The following is a 14847-nucleotide window of genomic DNA, read 5'->3' on the forward strand; positions in this document are numbered from 1 at the left end:
CATTAGCATTTCATGTTCACAAAACAGCTGCCAGTTTATAATCCCTTAGGATTTTCTTGAATTTGTGAGTAGAGTTGAAAGTCATCTTACTTACTCTAATCTGTTCTCTGTCATCGTACATCAGAAATGTGCTTTCTAAAATGATATCTTTAGTGACAAATGTATTTAGGAACTAATCTCCAGCTATTCCTATGGTACTGTCCTCACTTAACATTTTGCCTCTTTTTTTTCCATTAGGCAGGCACCTTTTGCCAGAGTATGGCATCTGTCCTCCATTATTTATTATCGGCCCTTTATATTATGCTTGAATTTTAAAAATAAATTCTGATTAAGATTTTTAATTTATTTTATGTTATTTTTCCCAATGCTACATAGAGCTCAAGAACAAAGGACACAGAAAGACTTCTAAAGGTGATTCTTTTTTTCTCTCCTCCTCTCTCTTCAGATCCATAAATTCTCATTTACACCAAGAAAAATGACAAAGTTCAAAAGGAGAATATGAAATGCCAGAAGCTTTCCTGTTCATTTTCTTCCTTTCTCTAGCTTAATCCCAGTTGATGAGAAGGTCCAAGCAATTGGGGCTTATAAGCAGGTAAAAGATTCAGTAGTGGATTGCCACAGAATTCCTGATTGAAAGTGCTTAATGAAGCTGATACTTGGACTGGTTTGCTTTAGAATTCTTGTCCACAGGTCATTAACCTAACATCTGTGTTGGAAATCAGGAGCTGGAGGTATTGGCCAAGTTATACTAAAAGATGCCCAGAGTGTGTGCAGGGAGAAGGATCTTGCAACTACCCTTTCTTCTGTCTCTAAGGCACTGCCATCCTCTTTTGCCTGGTCTCTGCATCCCCATCATAATGGACTTTTTTTTTGCATTAAAATGAATACACACACATGTACACACACCTATGGGTATATAATATGTGTGATTCAAGCAACATTTGCGTAAGTGACATAAAAAACAGCTACATTAAAATCCATTTTTGTAAATATCTTAGTTTGGGAGCTGGTTCAAATCAAAATTTGTGTCATAAGTAGTTTTAAGAAAAATGCTGCAATAAAAATTTGTTTCCTTGGCAGATTTTAATGATCCCAAATCATAAACATTATTTCCATAGCACTTCTGAATTGGAATTGGAATTATAAGAAAAATTATTATTTGTAGGAAAAGGCAAAGTTTCCAAGGACCTAAGGTTGTTTTCCCAATGAACGTGTCTTTCCTGTTTACATTTTCTAAGATCTTTGTTTTTCTAAAATAGAGTAGTGTGTAATACTATTTACAATAGTGAAAGTAAGAATTTTTATTCAGGTATTTAGTTCATAATACTTATATGCAAATTATTAATAATTTATCTTCAACTTTGTTTATAAAAACATTTCTATTTGTTTGCACATTTAAAATGTATGTATTAGATGGTAAATTCTTGAACCAATACTAGGCTGACTTACTTTTATTTCCTTAAACTTGTTAATTTGAAATAATTTCAAACTTACAGGAGAGTTATGAAAATAAAGCAAAACCTATACACAAAACTCTACATACATTTTTCAGATACCCAGATCTACCAGTTTTAACATTTTGCCACATTTGCTGATTCATTCTCTTGCCCTCTTCCTTTCTCTCTCTTTGTTTTTCTCTGTCTCTTAATCCTCTATATGCCTATCCATCTATTTTCTAAACATTTGAGAGTAGATTGTATATATCATGCCTCTTAATCATGTAATACTTCTGTGTACATTTCCTAAGAACAAGGATATTCTCTTATGGAAACACTTTAAGTACAGTTATCGAATTCAAGAAATTTAACATTGATATAGAGCTTACAGTTTATATTTCAGTTTTTTTCATAAGTTCCAGTAATGTTGTTTTCTCCTCCATTATTAGATCTAGTCAAGAATCATGTATTGCTTTTACTTGTCATTGTCTCTTTTGTTGCCCATTGTTAAAAACTGTGGAAACATATATACAAAATAAACTTTCTCATCTCAACCAATTCTAAGCATACCATTAAGAGGGCTTAGTCATATTCACAATGGCATGTTACTCTTCCCACCATTGATTACCAGAACTTTCCTAACACCCCAAACAGGAACCCTACATTGTGCATTCACTCCCATTTTCTCACCCTACCCTCATCCCTGGTAACCTGTCCTCTACTTTCTGTCTCTATGTGTTTGCCTATTCTAGCTATTTTACATAATATTTGTCCTTTACTTATGACCTATTTTGCTTAACATTATGTCTTCAAGGTTCATCCATGTAGTGGCATATATCAGAATTTCATTCCTCTTTCAAGCTAAATGATATTCCACTGTATGTGTATGCAACATTATTTATCCAGTTATCTGCTAATGGAAATTTGGGTTGCTTTTACCTTTTGGTTGTTGTGAATAATGCTGCTATGTACAGTGGTGTACAAATATCTGTCCAAGCACTTGCTTTTAGTTCTTTATGATATTTACCTAGATGTGGAATTGACAGGTCATATGGTAGTTCTAAATATTTAATTTTTTTTTTTTTTTTTGGCATGAGCGGACTCCAGAAATTGAACCCAGGTCTCCAGCTGAGCAAATGAAAATTCTTGCCACTGAGCCACCATTGTATCGCCTATATTTAATTTTTTTTAATTTATTGTAGTAATTTTTAAATTAAAAAAAATATGACAAGAAAGAAACACAAACATTCTTAACATATGATCATTCCATTCTACATATATAATCAGTAATTAGCAATATCATCACATAGTTGCATATTCATCATCATGATCATTTCTTAGAACATTTGCATCAATTCAGAAAAAGAAATAAAAAGACAACAGGAAAAGAAATAAAATGGAAACAGAAAAAAAAATTATACATACCATACCCCTTACCCCTCCCCTTCATTGATCACTAGCATTTCAAACTAAATTTATTTAACATTTGTTCCCCCTATTATTTATTTGTATTCCATATGTTCTGCTAATCTGTTGACAAGGTAGATAAAAGGAGCATCAGACACTGTCTTCCATAGTGACTGCACCATATTACATTCCCACCAACAATATATTACATTCCCACCAACACTGTTCCTATTTCTTCACTTTTTTACCAGTACTTACTGTTTTCTTTTTTTATATTCAGTCTAGTTACTGTAAGGTTATGGTTTTGATTTGTATTTTCATAACAATTATATGAGTATTTTTTCAGGTCTTTAATGGGAATTTCTATATCTTCTTTGGCAAAATGTCTATTCAAATCCTTTATCCATTTTTTTTTTTTTTTTTTTTTTAGGGAGGAAGGGAAGGAAAGACAGAGAGAAGGAAGGAAGGGAGGAAGAAAGGGAAACATCTTTAAACATTTTCTTGTTTTATTGTATTTTGTTTGTTTGTTTGTTTTTTACATGGGCTGGGGCCGGGAATCGAACCGAGGTCCTCCGGCATGGCAGGCAAGCACTTTGCCCGCTGAGCCACCGCGGCCCACCCTCCATTTTTAATTGTTTGCCTTTTTGTTGTGATTTGTTAGTGGTACTTATCTGTTCTAAATATTAACCCTTATCAAATATATAGTCTTCAAATATTTCTTCCCACTCCATTGGTTGTCTTTTCACTTTCTTACTGATGTCCTTAGATGTACAAAAGCTTTTAATTTTGATAAATTCTAGTTATTTTTAATTTTTTTTTTTATTTTGTTGCTCGTGCTTTTGGTGTAAAGTCTAAAAATCCATTACCTAATATGAGGTCCTGCAGATGTTTCCCTATGTTTGCCTCTAAGGGTTTTACACTTTTAGCTCATATCACTGGGTCATTAATCCATTTTGTGTTAATTTTTGTATGTGATGTGAGGTACGGATTCACTTTCATTTTTTTTTGTGGGCATCCATTTTTTCTAGCCCCATTTAAGAGACTATTCTTTTCCTATTGAGTGGACTTGACTCTCTTGTTAGAAATCAATTTGCCATAGATGTGTGCATTTACTGATTTACTTTTCAAAATATAAGTTTTGGAGTGAAACTGAATTCTCTATAACTATGCTAATGTAATCCTAGGCATATCTTAAAGATTATCTTCTGAAATAATGATTTTTCTTTTCTTTTTTGTGTGTGTTTAACAAGCCATGGAACCAAATTAATATTTAATTGATTAAATAATCATAAATGTTCCAAGCTCTGTAGGATCCTGTAAATAATGATGTCCAACTACTTCATGAAAATATTATACTATTTTAAATAGAATAGTATTGATACTTCATTTTCTATGAACATATCTTCTCTGAGGGTAACGAAACTTAAGATCTAATGAAACCACAATGTTTAAACATTTTATTTTTATAAGGATTAATGCAAAAGTATTTCAGTGAAAACCAGTGGAAGTAGCACGCATTACATTAATGGCTAGATTTATGAAATACTATATATTTTGGAGCTAAAGTAGAAAAGCTATCCCTCTATACAAAACAAAGATTTACTCCATTAACACATTTCAGAAATATGTGACTAAAAGGTTAAAATGGCTATGTGGTTTGTTTTATTTGCATGTATGTAATAATTTTGACAGAATTTTCTAAGAATTTAAATTATTTACCATTTTTATTTGAAATATTAGAGAATATCCTGCTTCTCTTTATAGGTGGTTCTAAGTACTTCAATAACTTGAGCAGAATTTCTTGAATTTATAATCATCAAGTGAATTAAATTTTAAAAAAAGACTGTTGAAATCAAGAAGAAATCCCATTAAAATAATTGAGAGTCATATCTGGTGTTTCAATCTCCAAGGTTAATGAACATACAGTTTTCTTTTAAGAGAAATATGAAATAAAGGAGTGATGAGTTAAAAGTGATAGAGGAAACTTTTTGGTATTTTCTACATTTTCTTTCTTTTTTTTTGAGATACAGGGTAAATCGCATGATATTCCTTCAGGAATTTGTCACAGCACTTTATTTCTACACAATGTGCAGTGCTTAAAATGTACATGGTGGTTTCATAAACATTTGATCGTATTATCTAATTTCATTACCAAATGTTTCTGAAGGGTTGGTATGGTTAAATTATAGCTAATTTAACACTTTACGGAACTGAGTCTCAATATCTATGACATTTCTTCTTTAAATATATTCCATAACTGCACAGACTTTCTCAAGAGTATGTCTGAAATTTCTCATGGCGTATACTTGTCCATTCTTTTAACAACTTACCTAATGAATGAAAGCAGTGGAAAACTGGAATTTCTCCTTACATGAAATTCCAGTTAGGGGTCAATGGCAGATTCAACATTACACACAACATCATTAGATCCGAGAGAAGACTACATTCCTTCCCCCTAAAATAACAATATCCCTTATTTTCCTCCCACCTAAAATACCAACATACAGCATATTTATCATAAAAATGGTCACAGCTAATAACAAGTGAGCACATAATTGTACTAATTCTGCAAGTTGCTTTTGAAATAGGGATGTGAGTAAAAAATAAGACATTGTCGGGAGGTGCAATGGTGTCTCAATGGCAGAATTCTTGCCTGCCATGCTGGGGACCCACGTTCGATTCCCAGAGCCTACCCATGCAAAAAAATAAAAGAAAACAAAAGAAAAAGAAAAGAATAATAATGCACTGTCAATAATGATAGATGTCATGTAGAAGATTAAAACAGCTACATAATGATAGCGGATTTTCAATGATAACCAGAAATGCTTAGCTGCTCTTCTTTTGTAAGCCACATTTCAAAACCAAATATTACATTACAATTAATATTTTGAAAATATTTTAAGTCTCTTTGTAAAAATCTCACTTGAAAAAGCACATAACTCCCTATGATTGATTAACTCAGTAATATATATATTATATAGTACATATAATATTAAATTGTATTTTAAGGAAGCAGTTTAATACAGAAACAGCAGGTCCAGCTTTTAAATACCATATTGCATATGGGGCTCAGCAATTGGACCCAAATACAATCTTTTAAATCATTTACTCTTGTGTTAAGAGTGTAACTTCTATAGGGAAGAACAAAGTAGTTTGTGAATTGTAGCTAGGCTGAATAATATTTTTTAACTTCAAGTGAGTGTCTCCCAAATTAATGTCCAATTATTTAATTCAGTGGGTTTTCTCCAGAATAGAATCTAAATTAATTTGTCCTAGTTTTACTATATCATTTACTATGGGTTTTATTTGGTTTGCATTTCTGCCTAACATTTGATTGATTTTGTTAGTTTTAGTTTTGTTTAATAATACCCAGGGTTGCTGTAATAAAACAAAGTTCATACAACTCATTATTATCAATTTTGTAAACCTATGAATGTCCAATGTGTGGACTTGACAGGGAAGAAAAGGGAAAAAGAAATCAAACTGATTTACTTATCAAATAATTATAATAAAAAAGCAGATCCCTCTAATAAAATCTAAAGCATTGAGTCCCAGCATTTTGGAGGAGAAAAAGCTACCAACAGAGCCAGAAAGAAGTTGAGAGTCACATCCCACCATGGCAGTGGTGAGAAAATCTATGCAGCATTGGTTGGGTAAGTGACACCTGTTATCACCTCTGGGGGAGGATTCCCCCCACAGGGAAGATAGAAAAGAACGTAATAACAGCTGCCACAAGGAACAGCAGCCCAGGATATCAACCAGCTCCACAGTTTGCAGGCATCAAAGTCACCAACAAAAGGATGACTTACATAGACACAGAATGGAACAATATTTTACTCACATTGAGAAGAGATAGAGCAAAATTAGCCTCATTATTGGATGTTGGTTTTCTTTGGTCAATGGGTCTCACTCCACAGCAAAGATAGAAAGGCGGTCTGCATGTATCCCTCTTGTGCTGCAGGTGAAGGACCCCATTCCCTCCCTTCTGGGAACAGAGATAATAATGGGACTGGCCAGGTGCCATTTAATGCACCCAAGTAACTCAGTATTTTCTGGGAATGTTTAATATACTCAGGGCAAAAAGAAAGTAATATGCTAGAAGACCACTATGTGCTAGGGGATCGTGTTTTGTGTCAAGTTGCCCAAGAAGGGTATCAGTCCACATTTATCATTCATCGCAGGAGCCAGTCCACATTTATCTTTCATCACAGGAGCCAGGCCAACACATCTGGTCTGAAGCACAAGGTTTATCTGTAGTCGCTGGGGAATGTGGCGGGCCACACTCACGGGCTGTTCCCTTCCGCAAGTTATGATGCATCCTAATGTGATTATATGTGTTCCCTGAACCACTGATTCACTAACAAAACTGTTCCTCAGAATTGCCTGTGTTATTTTATTTACATTTAGATTTCTAAGCATTGTCCAAAGTCTTCAACCCATGTTTTCTCATATAGCTTAGAAATCTATATCTTTTCTTTTCAGATTCCCTCAGGGGATTTTTATTTAGCCAGCTCAGGATCAACATTTGGAAATCATTGAAAGTAGGAAGATGGTGCAAAAGTCATCTTTTTGAGGAAGGAAATAGAAGAGGGAAGGCACCATTGCTTGAATTTCTACACCATGATGAATACATGGTAGATAAGCATCTTAGTTTGCTGGTGCTGCTATGACAAATGCCGCATGCTGATTGGTTTAACAACAGGAATTTATCAGCTCACAGTTTTGGAAGCTAGAAGCCCAAAATTAAGGTCTCAATAGGCTGTGCTTTCTCCCAAAGTCTGTAGCCTTCTGGTGCTGTCTTGCTGCCGTCATTGAGATTTATTGTGTTTCATCTCTGCCTGTGGCTCATGGAGATCTTTCTCCTTAGTCTCTTCCTGTGGCTTTCTCTGACTTCTAGTTTTGGCTCCTTCTGACTGACTGCATCTGAATTTCCCTCTTTATAAGGCCTCCTCGCATATGGATTAAGGATCACCCTGATTTTATTTCAGCCTTATCTAAAACAGGATCTTCAAAAATCCTATTTACATATGAGACCACACTTTAACTAACAATAACATCTTCAAAGACCTTATATACAAATTGCTTTGAACCCAAAGGAATATGGATTGAGACTTGAGCATGTCTTTTGTGGGGGACATGATTCAATTCCCAAACAGTAAGTAATTTACACATAGCAATTCATCTTGTTCTCAAAACTGATGTTCAATGGCATTGAATGACATAGGCAAGGTCATAGAACACAAACAACCTCTGAGTGGATACTTGGCCTGTGCTTTCAGATCTAGTCCTGGCTCTTCTTTTGCCCTTTTCTATGTCATGGGGGGAATGGGTATGGTGGAGGTGGAGGAGGTATTTGCTGGCTTCAAAGCCCAGGATCCAAGTGGAAGGAAGAAAGAAGCCAGAGTATATTCTCTCATTTCTTCTGCCTTGGGCAGTTCCTTTGGGTGTGGCTGCATCTGAATCACTTACTGAGCTCCACCTCCTTGTAAGAAGATCCAGTGTTTCCAGCTTTCCATACATGACCCCATTTTTTAAACTCTGGTAACCCTGCCTCCTCCCTCTGTTCCTCCAGCTTCGAAAAGGTAGTGGTTTCTTGTGCTATTAATCAGTACGGTGACTGGCCATCTGCTGTTTAGTTTCTCAGTTGTTCTTTCACTTGTGTAACCAATTCCCTAGACTAAATTCCCTTCATTTTAAACACTTAGAGTGGTTTCTGTTTTCCAGCATGGCCCCTGACTGATACAATATCAAACATCAAATTGAAATTTCTACAGGGACACAGTGAAACAGATGAGTATGCTGGTCTCCCTCACATTAAATATAAAATGTGACAAGCTTCAAACACCCTAATACAGTCTATAGAAAATTAACTGTGAATACTTTGCTTACAACTAAAGGAAAACTTGCTAGGAAAATTGGCTGAACCACAGAGTGATAGGCCATATCAGAGAGCAGAAAATGCAGCAGATCTCCTGAGCAACTTCACTAAAACTAGAAATGCTTTCAGTTTAAATACTGTATAATAAGCAAATATAATTTGTTGATAGAACACAAGACAACAGCAAAATATTGAACATCAAGGAAACAGATGCTTTAATTGAAGACATTTCCTAGAAGACAGAAAAAAAAAATACTTTCAGTTCAAGACCAGAGAAAATTGAAGCCTTCAGTGGAGTCTCCATCAATTTCTTATCACCACAGCTACAAACCTACCACTGTCTTCACTTTCTTCTCTTTTGTTACCTTATGGAATGTAATCCCATCATTTTTGATCTTTACTTATTTTAGAACCCCTTCTCCTCCATGACCTTAAACTCATTCCAAATAATAAACAAATCCTTTCTCCTCATCCCCTCTACCCACACATCCAGGTTTAGTTGTGGCTGTTTAATTCCTCCCCAGCAGCCAAAGTTCCTGCAAGTGTCTATACCCACTGTCTCCCTTTTGACTCCTCCTCCTTACTCCACAAACCATTATAATCAGGTTTCTTCCCTATCCGTCTACCAAACCCACTCTCGTTAAGGTCTTTATTGACCTCTCTGCCACTAAATGTAATGGGCAATCAATCTCAGCATGCATTTTTCCATGGCCTCTCAGCAGCTTTTGAAGCCTCTGGTACCATTTTTCCTCTTAACTTCTGTGACACCACAACCTACTGGTTTAACTTCCTACTTCTCTGGTCACATCTTTCGCATCCCCTTTTTAGGCTTTTGGTCTTACTCAGCCCATTATGTGATGCAGTTCTTCTAGGCTTAGTTTTGCAGTCTTTTTCTCTTTTAACTGGAGGGTTTCCCTAGTAACCTTAGGCTTCATTATCATCTTCATATCTGTGATACCCAAATATTTAATTCTAACCATGGCTTTGTCTCTGAACTCCAGACTGGAAGTCACAATAATATAGAAAACTCAACTTTATACCTCCTCCTCCCTGCATGATATAGGTCTTCTTCCTTATTCTCCAGCTCAGTAAGTCGCACCTCCATTTGTCCATTTCCACATGTCATAAAATTTAACCTCTCCATCTCCCTCTTCTTGATGATACGTAGTCAACCCATCATTATTACCTGATGATTTTGTCTTTTTTTTTTTTTTTTACTTTTCTGCATCTGAGACCCCTCCAATGTAACTAAAACACAAGTGTGCATATGACAACACCTACTTTAACACTTCAGTGATTTCCTTTTTCTCTTCCCAAAGAACAATGTGAAGACACTAGGTGGTCAATATGGCCAAGAAGGTTCATATTTTCTGGTTCTTTCAGGCCTGACAATCATGATTTCCTCCTCATTCAGTGCCTATCTCACATTGCCAGCATCAGTTCTTGATCAAGCTTGAGTTTCTCTGCCATGTCTTTATCCATGTTCTTCTCTCTCTTTGAAATGGTTTTTACCTCTTGTTTATGTTAACTCCAACTCATGCTTTTGCATAGCTCTAATAAAAGCCCCTCAGAAAAGTTGTTCTTCTTTCTCTCTGCCCAGTCTTGTTCTTTCCTTTTTTGTGTACATCTGATTGAGCCAAATTAGTTGCCTTCAGAGCATTTATCTGATTTTAATTATATATTCTTGAGTGGGATTATTTGGTTTATAAGTGACCCCCCAAACACACACACACACGCGCTAAATTTTGTAAGAGCAAGTAACCTATGTAGTTTTGTTTAATGTCATATCCCAAAGTTTTACAGACAACCTGGCACATAATAGAGTCTCAATAAATATTCATTGAATAAAATGAATGAACATTGGATTTGGAAGAAATCTTAAAGACACATAATACAATTCTGTCCTCAAAGCTTGAATCTCAATGTCATTAGGTAGTTCAGAGCATATGGTATATCTGATCTGTTCATTTTGACACAGTTCTCTAACTAGACTGTGCTTTTTTCAAGAAAAGTTACCATCTTTCTGTGTCCACCAAATAAATATTGTCAACAAACATCTGAGAAGGACAGGTGACTGCTGAATATTGTTATTCTCTTCTTTGTATGTTGAAGAAATAAGGACATGATACATTTGATCTAATTCTCAGAGACTTCTCAGAAGATTTGAGAATTCTAAGTCTCCGAAAATTTGAATATTCTAAATACTAACATTCTAACTTCCATCCCAACTTCTCTAGACTTTAGTGGCAATATATATATATATATAACAAGATTCTGAATATAAAATTTAATTAGGTTTTATACGAAATTTCTGACTAATTTTGAAAATGGAATAAGTTTTTTATCTCTCTTTGATCCTGATTTTGATGATGTTGGAATGAGTGTGCATTTACTTCAGCAGAAATTGCAAACAAGACAAAGCAGACTGGTAGAAAAAAAACACTAAATTAAAAGACATGAAACAGTGGGATCAGCCCTGCCACTAATTGTTCTAACCTCTAACATCAATTTCTTTATATGAAAAATAAGATGATTGGTTTGGTTTGTAATAACCCAAAATTCTAAACAACTCAAATGTCCAACAGTAGATGAATGAAAAAATATAGTACATTCATAATATGGAATATTATAGTAAAGAATGGGAAGGGATTGAAGCTAAAAGCGGCATTTATAATTCTAGCACTCATAAGACTGACAAAACAACAAACAAAATAAAATATACAATATTATCCTATGTATATAAATTTCATCATTTGTGTGTGGCAAAACTAAACTTTATTTAAGATGCATATATTAATGACAAAATGAAAAGGAAAGCAAGGAGATTGTTAATAACATTATGATGAAGTTAAGAGAATGGTTTCTACTAGTGTGAGAAGAGGTATTTTAATAGAGAAATGGAGGCACTGGAGATTTCTAAGATAGAGACAAATATTTTATTTCTTGGTTTGACAGATGGATACATAGTTCACTGTATGGTTGTGATGTTAAATTATATATTTGTTTTTGTTCACTGTCCAGTTTATATATTTTATTTATGATTGAATTTTATTTATAAAGAAAAGTAATTCTTTGGGGCCATGTTTCATCTAAGATCCATAGAAAATCTAATTTAATATGAATCTATAAATTAGTAATTATTATTTGCTTTGGTCAGTTTTACATAGCAGGTCATACATGAATATGGAAATGCATACATACAATCTCTGTGGATATATACATAAAATAGTGTTCATATTATGTTATGGTAAATTTTACCCCCTAAATCTAGGATAAAAATTAAAAAAAAGAGGACAATCCAGAAGAATTCAGCTAAGAATGTTGGTTGATCTGAGCCTCAAAACAGTGCTTTACACAGTGTTTAAATACTTTTAAATTCATGGCCAACATTAAAAGAATTGGAATATTTCAGATAAAGAAATCAGATGACCTTCGTGTTAAAAAAAAGTAGAGAAGAGCCAAAACTAGATTTTACTGCCAGATGACAAGAGCCTGCTAGATTGAGTAGCAGCTGCCTTCTTGAGATAAGGCATGGGACTTTCAGTTCTCTTGGTCCTACCTCCTGTTACCCCTGAAACTGACAGCCACTTTCAGTTTCCATCCAGTATTGTATTGGAGTTGTTGTTTTTTATTCTGGTTTTTGGTGTGTGTGTGTGTGTGTGTGTGCGTGTGCATGTGTTTTAAGCCACGGTGCTTTGATCATTTAACTACCTTGCCCCAAAGGCAATCTCAAATTTCTGTTTGCGCCAACTCTTCTGCTTGCAGTAATGAAGGCTCTTAATTCCTCTGCCTTTGGAGAAAATCCTGTTTGTATATTTGAATAAATCATCTTTTTTTTTTTTAACAAATATAATCCACATGTTTAGAAGTCTGTCTTTTCAATATGCTGTAGAAAATAAGAGTATAAAAAACTTCTTCAAAAAAGTTTTTAATTTATCCTTATCATGGCAGATATTTCCTACTGAGGAAACTACAAAACATTGTTCTCCAAAACTACCTGATTTAGTGAGAAGCTAAGTTGTCCTCCCTGCAGAAAACTGAGCTCAAATACTTCATTCAGTTCTTATTCTTACAGCATTTATTCTCTTTCAAGGTTTTCCAATTTGCCTATTAATCGCATTTTGTTTATCACCTTTCCTACAAAAGCCCATTTGTTCACTGACAATTACATCCTAAGTTAAAGCCAAAGTAGGACTGATTAATGAATATTCAAAGTGGCCCCAAGGGTTGTTGTTAGCTTGATAGTTCTATCTCATCAAGCATATGTAAAATCTGGAATCTATCTTCCAGTTAAATATGGCCAATTTTGCTGTGTCAGAGATTATTTATTAGTCTGTCTTCTATTAGACTTGATTACCAGAAAGTTTTTGATCAAGCAGGGACTTGACTATAGATCAAACACTCACTGCCTTTTACTATTGTTTTGGCATATTGATGGTTTTATAGTATTGCTATGTATTTATTTCATGTTTCTTGTGTAATTTGGAACAACATAAATGAAACAGAGCTAGGCAAATAAAAAGTTTTCATGAACATTTAGAATATTTATATCCATAAATACAGGATAGTGTTGCAAAAGAACAGTTCTCCAATTTCACAGGTTATTATGATGTCTGTTTATTGCACAAAATTAATAGCATATTCTTGATCAAGTTGTAACAAATATCATAGAATTAACAATTCTTTTTTACCTCCCTACTTCCCTCCCTCCCTCCCTCCCTCCCCCCCTCCTTTCTCTCTCTCTCATCATTAGAGAAGTTGTAGGTTTAAAGAAAAATCAGGCAAAAAATAAAGAGTTCCCACATACCCCCCCCATTAAGAATGCTCTACATTAATGTGGTAACCTTGTTACAATTAATGGAAAAAATATTATAGTTGTATTATTAATTACAGTCTGTAGTTTACATTAGGTATTTTCCCCAATATTCTGCACTGTTGTGTTATATTTGCTTGCAATTCATGAAAGAGCATTTTTATAATTGCACCATTAACCACAGTCCATTATTTACAATAGGGTGCACTGAGTTGTACAATCCTATGTTTTATCTTTTAATTTTTATTCTAGTAACATATATAGGACCTAAATCCCCCTTTTTAACCACACTCACATTGATAATTCAGTGCTGTTAATTATACTTACTGTTGTACTATCATCAACACCATCCATTTCCAAAAGTGCCCATTCCCTATCCCTAACACAGAACCTAGTAACCTATGTTTTAGATTCTAAACTATGAGATTGTTTGGTCTAATTATTTCATAGCAGTGAAATCACACAATATCTGTCCTTCAGTGTCTGCATTACTTCACTCAACATAATGACCCCAGGGTTCAACTCTATTGTTCCATGAACCAGAACTTCATTCCTTTTATAAAATTAAGTGATATGCCTTTGTATTATATGCCACATTTTGGTTTTCCACACATTGGTTGATGGAACTTGGATTGCTTCCATATTTGGCAATTGTGAATGTGTCCATGAGCATCAATGTGCAAATATCTGTTTGACTTCATGCTTTCAATTTGGGGGAGGGGTATATATCTAGTAGAAGGATTGCTGGATCATAAAGTAATTCTAAACTTAGCTTTCTGAGGAACTACCAAAATGTCTTCCACGGCAGCACCATTTTACATTCCCATCAGCAATGAACAAGTGTTGCTATTTCTCCATATCCTCTCCAAAACTTGTAATTTTATTTTTAATAGTAGTCATTTTGGTGGGTATGAAATGTATCTCTTTGTGGTTTTGAGCGCATTTCCCTAATAGATAATGATGTTGAGCTTCTTTTCATGTGCTTTTTGGCCACTTGTATATTCTTTTGGAGAAATGTCAGTTAACTCTTTTGCCCATTTTAAAATTAGGTTGTTTGTCTTTTTTATTGTTGAGTTGTAAGATTTCTTTATGTATTCTGAATATTAAACCCTTATCAGATATATGGTTTCCAAATATTTTCTTTCATTGAGTAGGTTGTCTTTCACTTTCACAATGAACTCCTTTGATGCACAGAATTTTTAATTTTGATGAGGTCCCATTTATCTATTTGTGTGTGGGTGTGGGTGGCTTGTCTTTGGTTGTATAGTCTGAGAAACCACACCCTAACACAAAATCCTGAAGATACCTTCCTA

The 14847-nt window shown here is 34.4% G+C and overlaps 1 protein-coding gene across 2 annotated transcripts in view; it reads left to right on the forward strand.

The window, feature by feature from the left end:
- GPC5 (glypican 5) overlaps nucleotides 1-14847 on the forward strand; it is an 860649-nt gene that overhangs the window by 688727 nt on the left and 157075 nt on the right. The window contains exon 7 of one of the 2 annotated variants that reach the window (XM_077158528.1): nucleotides 446-896. The exons of the other annotated variant lie outside the window; for it this stretch is intronic. Within the exon in view, the coding sequence (XP_077014643.1) occupies nucleotides 446-502 (57 nt within the window). The 3' untranslated portion in view covers nucleotides 503-896. Of the gene's footprint in view, nucleotides 1-445; nucleotides 897-14847 lie in introns of those variants that run through there. 2 annotated transcript variants of the gene reach the window in all.

Source organism: Tamandua tetradactyla, chromosome 4 (assembly GCF_023851605.1).
Source record: "Tamandua tetradactyla isolate mTamTet1 chromosome 4, mTamTet1.pri, whole genome shotgun sequence".
NCBI lineage: Eukaryota > Metazoa > Chordata > Mammalia > Pilosa > Myrmecophagidae > Tamandua > Tamandua tetradactyla.